The sequence below is a fragment of the Polyodon spathula genome, chromosome 35 (assembly GCF_017654505.1).
Source record: "Polyodon spathula isolate WHYD16114869_AA chromosome 35, ASM1765450v1, whole genome shotgun sequence".
Lineage (NCBI taxonomy): Eukaryota > Metazoa > Chordata > Actinopteri > Acipenseriformes > Polyodontidae > Polyodon > Polyodon spathula.
In genome coordinates this window covers 2,640,360-2,658,970 of record NC_054568.1, presented here as the reverse complement: position 1 = coordinate 2,658,970, position 18,611 = coordinate 2,640,360, and the positions used below count along the sequence as shown (strand labels likewise).

Genomic DNA, 18,611 nt, shown 5'->3' with positions numbered 1-18,611 from the left:
CAGGCAGTATAATTACCTCCAATTAAATACCTCCCCTAATCAGTCCTATCGGGAGCAGCTGGGACTCTTGGTGGGAAAGCTCTGGGATACTGGCACAGCTCCTGTTTCTGTTGAACAGACGTTACTTTTACCAGAAGAACCCTGAAAGAATGGGTGTCCTTAGCAGAGAAAGTGCTACAACATTGTAAATCTTTTTTCCATTTTCACCATAAAATAATGTCAGTGTATAATGCACTGGGTCAGATGAAATGCAAAATGTCTGGGATAGTCCCCCATCCTCATTGGAACCATGTTGTCAGTTTAACACAATCTCCTCGCATAGGAGGTACTTGGAGGCAGCAAGCGTGTTTGTTTATCTGCTCGGGCGTCAGGTGTAGTGCAGTAGTTTTTTGGTCACACATTTTGGGAACCTAAAAAAAAAGGTTTAAGATGTAAGGGTTAATTGTTCCAGTTTTGTTGTACTGCTCCAGTGTGATCGCTCATATCTCGCTGATAAAGATGTGGCAAAACACCCCTCTTGTTATTCAAAGAGCTTAAACAGAGGCCACCTGACAAGGAACAATGTCTTTCAGGTAATTAGTGTGGACCCACCTCAGGCAATCTATGGTTTGAATCAGGTAGGCACCTTCAAGGCCTGATGCACTGTAAACAGTACTGTTTACCTCACAGGCATGGATTAGAACGGCCAGCACTAGACTATCATACCCACCAAACTAAGATCAAGCCCTGATAGTGAGCTGTTGCCCAGTGTCTTTCAGGAATTGAACCTTTTGATTTGGGGAGTTTTACATCATATTTAAAGACATACAAAAGTATCTACAATAAAGGATGCTTTGTACACAAGCAACACACAGAATAATAATAATTGTATCACTCTAGTTCTTACCTATCATCCTGTGACCAACAAAAATGTGACCCAGTTGTGGCAATCTTAAAGGCTAATTTTCCATGCAACAGGTCACGCTGTGCTGCTTGTAAATACATCCACAACAACACAGTAATCAAAAATCTTCATTCATTATTCATGAGACTTGTACTTAAAGGAATAGTTTACTGCATTGGTTGTGTGAAGTGTAACAAACTGTACATCGGAGAAACAAAAGAAGGTGATTTAGCTGATCTCTTCTACAAAGTGTAAGAATGAACGCCTCTGCATCTCCTGCTGCCAGACATTTTAACACAAATGACCGCACTGCAAAAGACATTACAATTTGTGGGATAAATCACAGCTGTGGAACGCAGAAAGAATGCAAATTCATTTTCTAATCATTATATAAACTATATCTCCCAATACCCCACTTTATATTGTAATACAACTAAAAACTACATCGATAATAGTACCTGTTGAAAAACAATTTAAATTAAAATTGCATTTGTGTGACTTTGGGTTTTGCAGTAAAATACTATTATGTTCAAACAGAGTCCATTTTAAAGATTTGTTTCTTTTATAAGGAAACTAAAGTTGCACAAGTGCTAAAGTAAATGCTTTTTTTTTTAAGTGCATAGGAAGTTTTACATAATTGAAAACGAAAAGTGGAGTGTTTCTACAATATCTTTCTACACATTTTAAAATACCAAATACATTTAATCAAAAACACTGATAGAAAAAAAAAGTTTCCTGCAAATTATGTTTTTAGTGAAATGGGTATTATGATAGTTGGCAGTGTATTCTGGGTATGTATAAACCCCGGGACAAACTTCATCGTACAATAGAGTATTATGATTGCCACTGGGCGTTGTTTTGGAGAGAGAGTGAGGATGATTAATTATAAGCTTCCTTCTCTGTGTTGTTTTCTGACCCCAGGTTGACTGTTCGTTCCTGGCGCGTGCTGTCTGGTCAGAAAGGAAGGAACTGCCAAGGTGAACGGTGAAAGGAAGGAACTGCCCTCACCTACAGCCCCCTGACCCCCCCCCCCCCCCCCCCCCCCCTCCATCCCCATCTCCCCCAGATTGGTCAGCTTCTCAACCCTTCTCCATTCAACAGATAAGAGGCTCAGGGTTAACTGAGCAGGAAGCCAGAGCACATCAAGCTGTTTATTCACTGATAATATCCAGGATCTGGGTAAACAGTAGCCACAGATAAGAGGGGCTATCTCTTTCCCCTCCACCCAGCACTGTCTGATCAGGGTCGAAAACATTTATACAGCATAGCCAGGCCTAGACTGACATGCCCTGCTTTTACTGTGCAAAGCAGTCCTGTCAGTGGTTTCAATAGGACTTAATAAGTAGCTGTACAGTTTTGACTTTAGCTTTTTTACAAGTCCTATTTTAAACTTCACGCAGGTCTGTTTGTAGAATAGTTTGTAATATCTGCTTTGTGTTGATCCAGACTTCTTGCATAATTGATCAGTCCTAGAAATAACGTGTCAGCCGACCTTTAGAAAACATCTAACAGCGACCTACCATTTTTTGAAATGTCTGTTTGTTATATATTTCACGTCTATGTTTTTTTGTTTTTTTTCCTTCGTATTTTTTTTTTTTTTTTGTTGTTGTTGTTGTTGTTGTTTTTTGTTTTCTATCAGGTCCAGTCAAATCGGAAAACGAAGCACTTAGCGTTTCATGGAACGCCTAATTCCTTGTTTAGTCTTTGCAAACATTCTATTTCCGGAATGTGGTTGTTGTCATGGCGCGATATTGTATGTAAACAGTTTACATTCTACAGGCAATGGAAAAACGAGAGTTTTTTTTTTTTTTTGGGGGGGGGGGGGGGGGGGGGGGATGTGTATAAAACATCCATCTAACAGATGTTTGAGGCATGCACCCTGGTTTATGAATTAAACACGCCTTTGATCTGTGCTTCTGAATTTTCGGGCACTCCTACTGTAGGATGTCCGCAGTGGAACCTGACAGTATCACTCCTGCTGAGCCGGGGAGAAATACTCACTTCATAACTTAAATTCACTGAAAAGTAGGAGACACAGGATAACTGCAGAAATAATTAAGCAATAGAATCCTGATTAGTCTTTACAGTCTGGTCAGAATGGCTTACCGGGCAGACAAGTTCAACGTAAAAGGTCTAGACACTGGCAGGCCTGCACACAGCAAGATAGCATATTAGCCTCTAGAGCTCTACAGATGTGTGTAGAGCTTTTAACCACACCTCACCGACAGGGCTCAGAACACATAGTGACAGTGCATCAAACGCCATACCCCGTTACACTTCCCCTTCATGGGACTGCACAGTTTGTGTTCCAGATCTATTATGTTATCATGGCTGGATTAATGTGGCCAGAGGTTCTGCTAATTTTGGGTTTAATTTATTTCCGGACCAGCGTCAAGTTTAGATCTTTTTAACCTCAGAGGTGGCAACCCTAATTATGTGCAACAGGCAGTGTTGTGATTTGCACTGCCGTCATGGATTCAGACACCTGTTGGTGAGATGAGATTGAAATCTCTATAAGCAGCCCTGAATACGACCCTGGCTCTATTGTACAGTGGTTAAGACTGATGCTTGCAGTGTGAATGGTTACCGGAAACAATACACATCTAGGCAATGTCATGTTTTAAGCCGATCAGGGTGTTTTCTGTTCAATCAGGCAGCCACACCTTGTTCCGCACTTCACTTCAGTCTGAATTCGCTCCTCTTTGCCTAAAGAAATTGAGAAACAACCGATATGTAACAACTACACCACTTGCACAACTTTTATCAACGTTGGAGCTGATGACATCACCGGCATGCATCTTTTGGAAATAGAGGAAACAGGATTTTATCACAGAGAGCAGAAAGGAAGCAGACACAATTTGTGTTTATTAGAAGCGTACTGGAAGTCTTCAGTAAACAGAGCAATATAAAACACAATGCTCCTCGTTCACAGTCGTTTTTTTTATGCATTCCTTGCTTCTGCTCTGCTGTGAATGAGCTCAAAAGAATGGCATCTTATCTCTTTCAAAATTCTTTTCACAGTGGTCATAAATTGAAGAGGCGAAATAGCTGGTTATGATGCTATTCACACCAGGATCTGGAAAGCATGGAGGGGAGTCTCCTTTTGTAAAGGAAAACATCTCACCACATTTTCTCTTGTTTGGAGTTCACTTTGGGTGGGATACTTTGACACAGTGGAAATCCAGTCAATTTCCATTCTTATTCCCCTCACCAGTGGAAGGTACAAACACGTACATCACATTTCGGAGTTTTGCTCTAGAATCACGCTTTCACTTTCAAAGGCATTTTTCATTTATTTATTTATTTGTAATTATTTACCCTTCTAAAAAGTTTACCACAGTTATTTTCCCATGCCTTTCCTGTATCATAGTTTACCACACTTTTTAATACCATTTATTTTTAAAATGCTTACCTGTGCTTTAACACACTTTGCTATTTTGCTGTGCTAACCTGTTATAGGATAAGCACATTAATAAGATTATACAACATGATTAGAAATAATGAGACTATTCATATACACTTTTGGCATTGTTTTTTTTTTTTTTTTTTTATTGCTGTTGTTTTTAATCACCTAACGGATACATAAGCTAAAGTCTAACCATCATTTTTGTATATGTATAGGGAACAACCAAGTCGAATTGTCTTGTTAGCAAGTGGATATTAACACACGTTCAGCAACGGTAAAACTGTAATGACTCCCAAGGTAACAAGAATGTGCTACTTGACCGTTTCATTTAAGCTTCAACTTTGGATATTCATTGTTCCTTCTATCTACAGTATATTGTTTAAGAAAGGACTGGATATCTGTTCGTTCTACCTGTATAGCTTCAGAAAGGACAGACGTGGGGACCTCAGAGGCACCTGCTTACCCTTGCACTTAGAGGTGGAATTTTAGTAACGAAGCCTCGATGTGTTGTGTTTGAACTCAACCGACACGCGCCAATGCGTCAGTTCTAATGCAAATTTCACCTGGAGCTGCTGTATTACTATGGGTTCTTCTGTTATTGTGTAATAAATCAGTGGCTATCTGTGTTCCACTTACCTGGAGTGTGGTACAAATCTAATCTGATTGCCATAAAACTTGTTTACAAGATCGAAATGACCATAACATTGGGATCTGTGGAGGGATCATATGTCTGTCATAATTCATTTTTGCATGTGTTACACTGATTGCTTGACTTTGGTATTTACAGATGTCACGGACAGACGTGTTTAAGCAGGTAGGTTCCTGCGAACGCTCTCTCATCTGATAAGCAGGCTCAGGAAATGCAACAAACACAACCCAATACAAACAACAGTATATATAAGAAGGAGGAAGAAGCATTACAAAAGGAGGTGTTGGGATCCAAAGTGCTCTAGGAGAGGAAAGGGCACTAGAGAGCTATGGATACCCATAGCTGTTTTTACTTCCATGTATCACAGATCCAGTGACCAGCATTAAAGGACGCAAAGCTTTAATTAAACGTAAGTCAGCTGTATATTCTTTATCTATTCATAAAATTAAGCGCATTTCATGGGTGTAAGGCATAGAAATATAGTACAGGTATACCTGACTATGAAGATTGTAAGACTTACTGCAGAAGGCATACAAGTTCTTTGATGTAAAGTACTTGTCTCTGCGGTTTGGCCTGTTTTATGGTTGTACAATACACTCACTGTGCTTTTTCATGGTTTATTTTATAGTGATTACCTATACCTGTCTGTGCTTAAGCCTGCAATTAACCCTAAAGTTGCAGCTGTAACCAGCTCTGGTGTATGCAGATTAGAGCTAGCGGTTTACTGGTTTCAGCTGGTCCTGCTGGTTGTGGAGCTGGTTAAGCTGGCCTAAGAAAATCTAGATCCTTTAAAAATCCCTCTACTAGGGTCCTTGAGTGTGCAGGTTTGTGTCCTGGCTGTGTGATGTGGCTGGATTCGTATTGAGTGTCGCACTGGTTCTGGCGCTCTCGTAGGTTAGGGAGGCAAAACTGTCAGGGACTGTTTCTCCTCATCGCTACAGTGAACCCTGTTGGCCAGGCACCCAGCGAGCTCAAAGCAGATACCTGCAGGGCTGGCCTTTGTCCTTTAGAGGTCAGTAGCTCGCTGACATCCGCTCTCGTGTTCCTGGGTGTAGAAGAGGAAGCTGGCTTGGTCGCGGGATCGGAGGACGCCCATTGAACCTTCGGGGTAAAATAAAAACTGGACGCACTAACTATTAAATAAAAAAAAAAATTAAAATCCCTTTGCTTTAAAGTTTTGAAGTCAAGGGTTTATTTTATACAGTCCTTTATCTATTTGATGTGAACCTTATCTGGGGTTCTGCATACCTGCTGCCTGCCCGGTAACAGATAGCAGTTGCTGGAGTCTCCAGCAAGGATCACAATGCCTGCAATTTGATTTACTTCATATTTTACCGCAGTACAACTTAATGAGGGAGGGCTTGACAAAAAGTAACGTGTTAAATTGCATTGTAGTTTGCTTAGTGTGACTGTCTGAGTGGTGCCTCTGAATATTTTTAAATAATGGGCCACATCTCTTAGCAACACGGCTTACTTTATGCTGGTCATTGATTAGAGCTCCGGCCTCTCTGTTTACTTCCATGCTGATTATAGTTATTACCCTTCTACATGGAGTTTATCCCTAGTAACTACAACATGGGCGCATAGCTCACACAGTGTTGGTAACAAATACCTTCTCACTGAACTTTTTGACTAGCTCTGAAAAAACACAAAATGACTAGGTTACATATTAAACATCGTAATATTTACATAACTGTTACACATTTATACATTTCCAAATACTGTAAATCTCAACAACCTGTTTGCCTGTCCGTTTTTCATTTATGATCAAAATGGGGACTTTGGCTTATTGTCCTGTTTTATGATGCTATTCAATAAAACACAGTACTGCATTAACAAATGAGACTTGAGCTGAAGTTTTATGACCCTGGATTTAACACATACGTACAGAGAGTCTTTAGTTTGATTTAAAGCTGTCAAAACACAAGGAAATGACACATTAACTCTTCCCATAGAGGTGTGTCTAAAGCTGAGGGAGCACAAAGACACTTTTTCAGGAACAGGAAACCAGCTGATCTAGTTTGAGGCAGTGGCCTGAAAACAAGTCTCCTGAAACGAAGTTCTAAGCCACAAAGTGGCTGTGTGCTCCCTCAGCTTAACATGCTTCCCACAGAGGCACGCCTGACCCATCTTTCTAAGAAATGTCTGTCTGTCCATACATCTGTCTATCTGTATGTCAGCCTTTTACCATTCCTCTGCAGAACTATTACACTTCTGCCTGTCCTTCTGCCCGTATGTATGTCACACTACATTATTGCATATAACTATAGAACCACATATCCAATTGTCATGAGAAATGGTATTAATAGGGGCTCCCAAGTGGCGCATCCAGTGGTGCGTGGAGTGCAGGATTCGCCCTATAGCCTGGACGTCACTGGTTCCAGTCCAGGTTATTCCACTGCCGACCGTGGACAGGAGCTCCCAGGGGGTGGGGCACAATTGGCCGAGCGCCGCCCGGGGGAGGGGATGGTCTAGGTCTGCCAGGGTGTCCTTGGCTCACCGCACACCAGCGACCCCTGTGGTCTGGCCAGGCACCTGCGGGCATTGCCTGTAGGCTGCCCAGAGCTGGGTTGTCCTCCGACGCTGTAGCTCTGAGGTGGCTGCACGGTGAGCCTGCAGTGTGTAAAGAAGCAGGTGGCTGACAGCACACACTTCAAAGGGCAGCGTGTGTTCATCTTCACCCCTCCCGAGTCAGCGCAGGGGTGGTAGCGGTGAGCTAAGCTTAAAAATAATTGGACATTCCAAATAATAAAAAATAATTGTCAATGACTAAATTTTTAAAAAAAAATGGCATTAATATTATTTAACTTAAGTTATTGAGAGTATCAGATTCTGGGAATAAAGGGGGTGTTTGAATGTCTGCCCGTCTATCCAGGGGCGCTGGAACTAGGGGTACGCTGGCTTTGCACGGCTTCAGCTTTGTTCAATGGCTTGCAGCACCCTCATTTTAAATATTGTTCCAGTGCCACTGTGCCACACTTTTTAGATGTCCTGGTCCTGTCAGCTGTTCCATCTGATGTAATGTTGGCTGGTCTGCAAATGTTTAACCTAGGTGTTGAATTCAGAAATGAAGGACCTGTTTGAAAAAAGGTCCTGGATTGAAAAGAGACTGAAAGTAAGTGAGTACCACTAGTCTGGACTTCGTTGGCCCAAAGTTGGTTAACTAGGTAATTAAAAAAACAAAAACAAAGATTAATCGAATTACTCTATAAAACAGAGGGAAAATACAGGCCACACAGCATAGTGGCCATCTTCTTTATTTATTGAATTTACCCTCAAATAATACAATCTAAAACAAAGAAATGGTAACAATGCTTCAAAACTATATTTCCTGGAATAGTCTTTAGTTTTCTTTACACAAATATATTTGCCAAACTGTAGTTTAATTAGTCCCCGATGGTTGCCTGGCTTCACACATAAGGCGACATATTTATAGACTAGTGGCCCCAAATGTGAATCAAATGGGTAGCTATCATCGAAAAATGTGACATTGCGAAATCTGACATGAAATACTGCTATTATGGCTCCAGGTAGACTTGTTTTGCAATATCATTTTATAGTTTCTTTAATTACATGATGTTAAATACAATATCTAAATTATGTTCATATAGTTGTTTTTTGTATTATGTCTCTATACTAAAATTCTAGGTGATGCAAAACTTTTGGCCATAGCTGTACACAACAAACCTGAGCTGAGCCTAGCCTAGCAGCTCTGAGGCACTTGTGAGTTTGACTTGATCTGCTTACACTGTATCTGTGACATCACCAGACAGGTCTTGCAGACAGGAAAGTCAATTAGCTTTAAAGAGAGCCTCTTAACTGGCTTCCAGCACAGAGAGAGAGAGAGAGAGAGAGAGAGAGAGAGAGAGAGAGAGAGAGAGAGAGAGAGAGAGAGAGAGAGAGAGAGAGAGAGAGAGGCACTAGCACTGCAGGACTAAGCTGCTCCCCTTTCAGACTGTGGCAAACGGAACAGACTGTTGATTGTGGTAGGACACAGTGATCATATACCAGCAGACTGAATCTTTTGAGAGCTACTTCTTCATTGATATGGGGTATGTGACAGAATGAAGGAGGAAGAATTTCAGCACGGAAACAGATTCAGCTGCCAAAAGCACAATTAAGAAGCAGGCACTGCCTGGCTACCAGAAGGAGAGGATGCGTGAGCTGGCACACGGTTTTGAAAGAGAGAGGGACGTTTTACATTAGATTGCAAGGTCAAGCCATGGCACATCTTATACCTATGCTGGAAGTGAGTAGAAATGCTTTTTAAAAGGTTTGATTTGTTTTCTTCATTGCTGCTTGGATAGAAATGAGATTAGCATTCTCAACTGTTGCGTAATGTTTGAATTACTTTTTAAATTACAAAAATAAAACATATGGAATAAGAGTTTGCTTCCTATTTTTGTCATCTTTAAAATAATTTAGCATGCTTGTGATTTCAATGCACAATGCTATTGCTATAGTAAACTTCTATAGATTTAAAAAATTCACATTTCTGTGTTTTTTTTTTTTTTTTGCTTTATTGTTGTTATTTATAAAATAACTTTAGTCAAAGAGAAGGAGAGGTGATACCTTTTGTTGGACTAACTAAACAATAAGGACTCTTTTTCAGGTGAACAAACTAAAATAAATGTAATACATCCCATGACAACTAGAAGTATGTTTCAATGTCTTCAGTGAAGACGTTTTTAAAAGTCTTCCAGTCGAAACATTTCTCACTGAATCGATAACATTTCTTTAAATTATTCTAAATTTAACACGATTGAGTGTCATATAAATGGGAATAATTGTACAAAAAAAACTTTGGAAGGCATTTTATGTAAAAATGGCTAATGAGTTTTGATTGGATATTTGATAAGATAGGAGATGTTTTGCATATGGTAATTCAATTGTCATTTTAAATCAGGTTTGCACCAGTGCCCAGGTGACTGTGTTAAAGGTCACCCCCACATTGTAAAAAATTCTTCCACCTAACAGGCAATCTCTGACACCCAGACCAGCCAACAGAGATGGCAAGGCAACAGCAAGTGCATGATGGGAAAACACTAGGAAAGAGGATGTGGGTTTTTGAAATATCTCAGGATGCGTCCAGCAGTTCTAATACCTTCTAGAATTTACAACTGTGAAGTCACTTTGTAAAAACAAATCCTAATCTCAGCTTTAGGTCCGCTACAGTCTTGAATTGATGTTCTTTAAAAGCAAGAAAAAACTTTTTAACAAAATAGCACTCAATAAAGTGTCCTGCTTCTGTTGCAGTTCTTTTTTTTGTTTTTATAAGTAACTTTTAAATAATCTTTTTTTTTTTATAAGTGGCTTTTAAATAATCTAAAACTTATTAGACACTGTGAGCCATCTTTTCAAAACGTTTTCTCTAGTCTTTAATTAACTCTTTTTGAAGAAAAAAATCATATTAATGCTACAAAATGAAAAAAAAACTTTGAGAGTGCTAAGAAGGACTTCAAATGCGTAACTTAGTTGTTTAGTTCTATTTTTGTAAAATAAACTGGTTTCAAAAAATAGGAGCTAATTGAAGACTGGAGTAAACACTTTGAAAATGTGGCCCTATGGGTTGATTTGATAAACCTACACCTGTCAGCATTATCCTGATCTGTAGTTTTCAATTTTATTTGTAAAGGTAACCCTGGGATAATCCATATGGCCCATATAATCCAGGGGATTCTTCAGTGCTCTAAAATGCTCTAAAACATATCAGCAGTGGCTAATCCCATCTGGGCTACAACTGTAGGCTGATCAAACAACCCATTTGCCAAGCAGTCTATTGTATTAAAAGTTTTACCTTCGATTTTTTACTGAGCGTTTAATAAGAGCATCCTAATGCATCAGTTCTACCAGTAGGAGAAAAGGGTCCCTTATGGAAGTATTCACATGTAAAAAAAAAATATATTAGAATAGGATTTATATATTGTACAATATAATGAAAATATATTGGCATATATTCTATAATACATTAATATATTGAGATATATGAATCAATATATTACATTATATTTCTCAATATATTAAAATATATTTTAATTCCCTAAGGGGTATGTTAACAAGGAATGAGATCTGATGCGTTGAATGAGTTAACCATTGTAAATACGCTCATTGGAAATATCATGTATCTCCTACAATTTCCTATGCACATTGTCATTACCAAGGTATGCTAGTGTACACTGTCTAAAGGCCTCAATGTGCATTTAATTACAGCAAAACAAACAACTAAATCAAATCATTTCTGTGGCAAAAAATGTTTGGGTTTTTTTTTTTTTGTTTTGTTTTTTTTTTTTTTGGGGGGGGGGGGTGTTTTTTTTGTGGTCCCTGGTCTACTGCATCAAGGTTTGGCAGTGATAATGAAAAAACAGATTTCTGTAAAACATTCAATAAACTATTGTTATAAAAAGAATAACACTTTGGCAGTACTGTCCATTCACTTAACTGACTCACTCAGTCTAACTGATTCAGTCAGTGCGGCTGTGGGAATTTAGAAATAGATATAATTTCACATGCTTTCCATACTAGAGCTTATACACTACACTCAATACAGACAGACAGACAGACGTTCAATTCTTTAATAGAGGCTTGTGTCTGTATTAGCTTTGCTTGGGTTTTATGGATACAATATTAGATGGTCTGCAGGAAATTACAAGAAAGCAATTCCATCCAGGGGATCTGTAGCATTATAGACCAAGAGAACAATATTACAAAAAAACCAAGAATCTCAAATTGATGGGTTAAACAAATAAATGAGAAATACCAGTGTTCTGGTTATGAAATGCTGACTAATTATATTCATTAATTGGTTTTGTTTAGTAAGGACAGCGATGGAAAAGTATTTTTTTGCTGATATAAACTAAAATAATTGTATTAACTTTTTTATTATTATTATTATTGACACAGGTCAGTTATGCTTTTTAATCAAAACAATACTATCATGTTTTTATTTGCAACAGGCAGTAATTCTAGGCAAGACTGAAGTGTTTAATTTGTTTATTGTTTATTGTTTATTTTATTTTGCTTCTATTGGATATACAAGACCTGTCAATAAAAGGAAATGCTTAAACTTGTTTTTTTTTTGTTTTTTTTTAAAGGCTTATAATACATCTTTAGGAAAGTACCTTAATTTAGCTACACAACATTAATACAAGGATCTGTGAGATTAATTACTATATTTTTTGACCTGTGAAATCAGGTTGAACAGTCTTTTAAAACGTGGGTGGGCGGCATTCAGGCTTGATCAAATTTTAACCCAAAAATCAGAACCCTCACGTATTTGAATTATATACCCCAGTAAATTCAGATCAAGTGATGTTGTAAAACCAAAAACAAATACCTCAGAAGGTTTACTGCCGTCAAAGTTGTTTTATAACATTATTTCCTTTCCATAGCAACAAGCCTTGAAAACAGGCCTGTACACCCTGCCCCCTGTCTGAGTGGCCCATCACAGCCCTGCATTCTTGGTATATTTGCACATTGATTTGTTAGCTATTTAAGCATGTAATCTCTTCTGAGTGTCTATTGTTCTTGCTTTTATCACGAGTAGATTAGGAATAAAGGAAACTGGCCCAGACATGTTCTGTGTTTTCCCATGGGATGGAACCCCAATCTCACAGCTCAGTGCTCTAACCACTGAGCCACTAGCTCCTCAGTTAGTGACTACAATAATGGAATCTTGAAAATGTTAACAGAACCACAATCATTTTCTGATAAAGAAACTGCACAATCAGTTATTCCCGGTCGTCTATATAAGAGCCATTCTGGCTTGCAACTGGAAACTTAATTATCCAGCATTCAAGAAGGTTGTGCTTTTTTTGTTTTTTTTAATTGAACATACTCATTCAGAATTTCAAACACACGTTTTTAAGCTATGGTAAAACTAATGCGATTACACCAATAAAGGCATTTGCTACAAAATCTGTTTATTACTTTTATTTTATGATTGGCTGTTCAAAGTTATGGTACAAAATGAAAAGCAAGCTGGCAAAATGTTAATTTGTCCATCGGTGGACTCCTGCGACTATTGACCTAAAATATGAAATCCCTAGATCTAAAGTAGGTTCACCAGCCTTATACTCTTAGTTTCAACATTCCTAGTAAATCCAGTACAACATAAAGGCTTCAGATTCTGTATTTATTCAGTTTATAATACTTGGTGGTGACCTGCAAAAATGTGTTGGTCTCAATTTGTAATGTTTCATTTGATTTTCATAACGTGCTTGCTTACACAAATGCAAATTAGTACCTTAAAGGGAGTGCCGCTGCACTACAGTAAACTTTCCCAGTTTTGGAAAAAGGTAGCCCCCTTTTTAAAAGTGAAAAATCTTAACTATGATACCGGGATTTTTCAATTCGAAGATGTTCAGAGCCACAGGAGCGTATAGAAGGTTCAACACCGTGACTGTGTTCTGTGCAAAATGAGGAATGCTGTCTGCCAAGAGGGTTAGAATGATGTTCCTAAATGCAACGACAGCTAGCACTGTTCAAATGTTAAACACTTTTGAATTGATAACCCCTTGCTCTCTACTCTCTTCGCAGTTTCATGATGGTACCTGCTAGCTTCCTGGTTCTGATGTTTCTGCTGATACCTCAAGCCTGGTCGAGTCCCGAGGGTGGATCGAGCAGCGGGCCCCCCCAGCCTGTTATGGAGCCCAGCCTTGCCCAGGCCATCCAGACCCTCCTCCTGACAAGGCTGGGACTGAGGAGCCTCCCGACACCCCGCCCTGGAGTCCTGATCCCTCAGTACCTGCTCCACCTCTACCGCTTCCACTCCCAGGAGTTCCACCTCATCCAGGACTCGGGGTTTGTATTCCCAGCCGGGCACACCCAGAACGCCAACACTGTGCGTGGCTTCCATCACCTGGGTGAGTCCCAGCCCTGTGTCTTTAACATGCAGGTGTCCTTAAAGCTTCTTCACCAATGAGGCTAGGTAGCTAGCAGAACTCACTCACGAGTCTTTCCTATTACATCTGTAAGCCTGGGTTTGTCCTTATATTTCTTTCCCACAGCAAAGTGTAATAAAGCATAGTGAAAGCATGGTAAAGCCTATGGCAAGCATTGTAAAGCCCATTTTCATTTGACCGGCGATCACCAAAGACTGAATGCACACTCCACGTTTAAATCGACAGAGTCATACTGTGGAGCTGAATGAGCTACCGTTGGGCAGTACTACTCTATAGTAGTCTTCATCTCGGCAAAAGTACCTGACTTCAACTCCTCCTAGTTCAGGCGGGGCTATTAGTGTGTTAGCTCTCTGAGCCACAAGCACTGGTGGCCTGAATGATCTGCTTTTCTTTAAAGTTTTTCTTTGGTTTATGGATCTAGATACAGGCCCATCTTGCATAGCCTCTGTTAATAGAACACATTTTCTATTAGATTAGGTTGTGCTGAATGTCCAGGCTATGCTCTTTTCATGTAACTTGGAAAGTCTATCTGACACTCTGGGGAGCATGTTGTGCTGTGTTCGCAGCTGCTCTACTTCATTGAAACACTCTTAGAATTGTCCTCACTGTTGTCTCTAACACCTGCCACTGTACCAGGCATTTACTGGTTGTCCCCAAACGAAGAAAGGAAAGTCCCATTGGAAATATGTTAAAAAGTATGCAAGCCTTTTTAAAAGATGCTGTCCCTTATAATTTGGTTCAGATAATAATACATGCATATTTGTTCCTGATGAAATTCTGGATCGTTTTTGTTGATGTTGTTAATGTGTTATAGGTGACCTGGAAGAAGAATTCAGAAAAGCAAGCAGTGCAGGGCCAAACTGCGCTTGTATTTATTACATTAAATAATACAAAACAAAAAAGGCACAAGGGCCAAAATAAACCAAAAAAAAAAAATAAACCAGAATAAACAAAATGAGTACCTTTCAAAAAATATACCCTTAGCATTCATTTGTCTTTTCTTCTCCAAACAGTTTCCTGTACCACCCAGACAAAGGATTCCTCCTGGCTTTTATAGTCTGTGGCTGGAGCCCAATTAATCAATAATTAAGTATTACCTAATTAAAGCTCCAGCCAGATTCTGATATACATTTCTGGCAGGGAGGAATTTAACCCCCTCCTTGCCGATCCAAACTATATAATATAATAACAACAAAATTATATATATTCTTCTTCTTCTTCTTCTTCTTCTTCTTCTTCTTCTTCTTCTTCTTCTTCTTCTTCTTCTTCTTCTTCTTCTGTGAATTAGAATGACAGCTGTAATGTCTTGCAGTTACAGTGATATCTATAGAAACATATTTAACTGTAGTTTGATCAATCATTACTTATTCATATCTCATATATTCCTAACAGAGGCCCTTGAAGACTTGTCTTCCAGTCCTCTACAGGAGACCCAGCAGTTCCATTTCACTTTCAACGTCTCATCTGTTCCTCAAGACGAGCAAGTGACCTCAGTCGAGCTACGTTTCTACCGTCGAGACAACTTGGGCCACACAGACTCTGGTTTACAAAGGGTTAACTTATATTACGTCCCTGATCACGACCCCACTCTTCACTCTAAGAAGAATGCCCAGCTTCTGGAATCCAAACTGCTGACAAGCGACCACGGTTCCGACCAGTGGGAGAGCTTCAACGTCAGTTCTGATGTCTTTGACTGGGTTGGCAGAAGAGCTGGCAACTTGGTTTTCATGTTGGAGGTAATTCACCTTAATGGGAGCCACCCTTATTTGAAACAGATAGGACACCTTAGAGTCAGACGATCTGTGGACCAGGATGAGTCTAGCTGGGCTCACGAGAGACCCTTACTGGTCACCTACAGCCATGATGGGCGAGGGCAGCCTTTGGCGCCCAAGGTCACAAAAAGGCACGGCAAAAGCCAGCATTTTGTTCCAAGGGTGAAAGGTTGGGTGAAAGACCAGGAGAGTGGTCACAAAAGGGCCAATGGACTCGGAACTGATGGGAAAAGAGTCAAAAGGAACGGGAAAAGGAACCAGAAACTAAAAAAGTTAGCAATGGCTCGTTGCAAAAGACATCCCTTGTTTGTTGATTTTAAGGACGTGGGCTGGAATCAGTGGATTGTTGCTCCCAGTGGGTACCACGCCTACTATTGCCAAGGGGAATGCCGCTTCCCTTTAGCAGACCACATGAACTCCTCAAGCCATGCAATGGTCCAGACTTTGGTGAACTCTGTCAACCGCAAGGTCCCGCGTGCCTGCTGTGTCCCAACCGAGCTCAGCTCCATCGCCATGCTCTACCTGGACCAACACGAACGTGTGGTCCTCAAGAACTACCAGGAGATGGTGGTGGAGAGCTGCGGCTGCAGATAAAAACCAGACGATGTGGTCATAGGGGTCTTACCAGAGCACAACGCCACCATACACAGCAGCACCCAGCTCAAACACAACATGACTGCTTTCAAACTGTTCTGTAAAGTATTTATTCCTAACAAAAAATAGTTTCAAAATGGTTGTTCGCAGTTAGCACATATACAAAACAGTATTGCCTGTACATAAGTGAGATTTCTCAACACTGTTTATTACTCACTGTTGCAAATTTATTTTAAAACATGGTTTATAGATGTTTATCCATTAATCACCTGCAGAGGTGTAATGATTCACCGTGATACTTTCTTTACATGACATATTGTATTGTAATAGATATATATATAGTTTGCATTGTGACACAATGCCAGAAGCACAATTGTTCTTGAATGAAGAATAAGTGTGCATCATAGCTGGTATGTATGTATACGGACGTTCATTTTTTGATTTTAACAAAATAGTCCGTCATTTAATGATTCCAGTATGCATCCTATAGGTAACCCAACAGGACCATCACATGCATAGTGACCTGCACATTGCGATACGTATTGGGTATCGTGACAGCCCTATCTGGTATGACAGTGGTGAGCACCTCTATTTCATCTTCTCAACACTAGTTTGCGTGTGCTTCGAAAAAAAGTCCCGTTCAGTCAGCTTTTTGAATGAAACAGAGAGTTCATTCTCCAAATGGTGGGGAATAAAATAACTAAAATAATTACCCCAGCAGATTCCTGTGAAACAAATCTATCAAAAATAAATGGCAGTTGTGTTTAAAAATAAATTTGTAGCAGTAAGTCCATGGTCTACAGTATATAAGCAGTTGAATTCTTACTCTCTCCACTGAGGAGATGGGATTCCTACTAATTTACAGAAACCGTTTCAGTGTTAAAAGTTAAAAGTTAAAAGGGAGCAATGGTGTATATTTCTTATGGTTAATTCTGGGTGTGACCCAGAAGTTCAATGACTTTTCAAAGTGTGTTAAAGTGCTCTACTTCAGGGTGTGTGGCTAACTTTTCAGAGTTCCATATAGAACAGAACAGTCGCACCATATCCACGAAGCCTGCTTTTAATTTGACATATTTTTGACACCATTAACGGCCCAAATAAGGTCTTTAAGTTAAATTAACACGTTACACATGGTATTTGTCTGAGGAATGCAGTCCTTTTAGTATTGCACATATAGCTAGTTCATTTATTACACAACCATGGCAGAATTTTTTTTTTTCTTTTTAATGTAAATGTGTGCAATGAGGACTGTGAAATTCTCAAAGCTCTTTACTTGAAATACTATTAGCACATTATTTTACTGAAAGGATAAACGACCTATCACAATTCTAGAACTTTTAACTTGAGACTAGTGACCAGCTGCTAACTTACAAAGTATTTCAGTTGGTAACTTTATTGAGCTTGGTTGTCCTTCCTAACTACATTGGGCTAATGGAGATTTGGAGTAGAGCTTTGAGATATACAGCCTTCAAAATGATGAATGAAATGTGTGGTATTTCATGTTAAAATTACTTATATTATCAACGTATGAAATTAAAGCTGCTTCTAATCCTAATTATATTGTTCAAGGTACTGCTAGATAGAGCGTGTTGGAGATAATGAATATCCACATTAGGGGACCTTTTTAACAACTATACACTGTTGTACCAGCAAAGGATGTCTTTGGATCCTAATTTGCAAACAGAATGCAGACACTTGCAATTTTACCATTGTGAAGTACACATTTAAGACTCCTCAACCAAACACCTTTAAGTATCTGTCATCTTAAGATTTCTTTAACTATTGCAATATGTTAATATATTTATTTGTAAACATATAATAAAAAAGTTTTGGTAACAACTAAGCCTGTTTAATAAGATTTACTCTGAAAGGGAGGTTGGGGAATCTGTCTGTCCTCTACATGTGTGTTTGACTCTCTGATAAAGAAATAATTACAGACACAACTGGTGAAATAAATTTGCCATGAGTCACGCACTTTAGGGAGCAGCTTTTGCTCGGACAAACATTCCCTTCTCGTGCCCACAGATGTTCGTGTGCTGCAGCTCACAGAGCTTTTCCAGATCAAGAGCATTTAAATGACATTCTGTGCTCTCTCTTTTTTTTTTTTTTTATTATTTGTCAGGAACTGAAGCGCTGTTTCCCAAAGGGGAAAGGTAGAATGATCTGGAAGAAAACAGGATATGAACTGGGGTTATTCCACTACCGTAAGCACCTTTATATAAGTGACCGTGTCTTTTATACACCATCCAATCTGTAAGAATTTAAGAGCATAAGAAAATGTATGCTTTCTGTCCATATAAGCTTGTCCAGTTCCTAGCAGCTGATTGATCTCAGATCTTTGTCAAGTTGGGTCTCCAAGTGAATCTGCCTCAACAACTTGACTAGGTGACACACGCTAACCACTCTC

General features: G+C 39.4%; 1 protein-coding gene across 3 annotated transcripts; it reads left to right on the top strand.

The window, feature by feature from the left end:
- Nucleotides 1-5,093: 5,093 nt before the first annotated feature.
- On the top strand, nt 5,094-18,043 carry LOC121303903 (bone morphogenetic protein 2-like). 3 transcript variants are annotated; one of them, XM_041234760.1, is made up of 4 exons: nt 8,832-9,187; nt 12,327-12,398; nt 13,474-13,799; nt 15,231-18,043. In XM_041234760.1, the coding sequence occupies exons 3-4, from the start codon at nt 13,478-13,480 to the stop codon at nt 16,202-16,204; spliced, it is 1,296 nt and encodes a 431-aa protein (XP_041090694.1). In that variant the 5' UTR covers nt 8,832-9,187; nt 12,327-12,398; nt 13,474-13,477; the 3' UTR covers nt 16,205-18,043. The 3 variants fall into 3 exon arrangements, with proteins under 3 accessions (XP_041090693.1, XP_041090694.1, XP_041090692.1); XM_041234759.1 differs by lacking the exons at nt 8,832-9,187; nt 12,327-12,398 and adding an exon at nt 5,094-5,347; XM_041234758.1 differs by lacking the exon at nt 12,327-12,398 and having other exon boundaries at nt 8,833-9,187.
- Nucleotides 18,044-18,611: the final 568 nt, after the last annotated feature.

Bases quoted from the DNA above. Each gene is read 5' to 3' on its own strand.
- LOC121303903 (XM_041234759.1), top strand. From the start codon at position 13,478: ATGATGGTACCTGCTAGCTTCCTGGTTCTGATGTTTCTGCTGATACCT. The intron at 13,800-15,230 runs GTGAGTCCCAGC...TATTCCTAACAG, and splicing joins GCGTGGCTTCCATCACCTGG to AGGCCCTTGAAGACTTGTCT.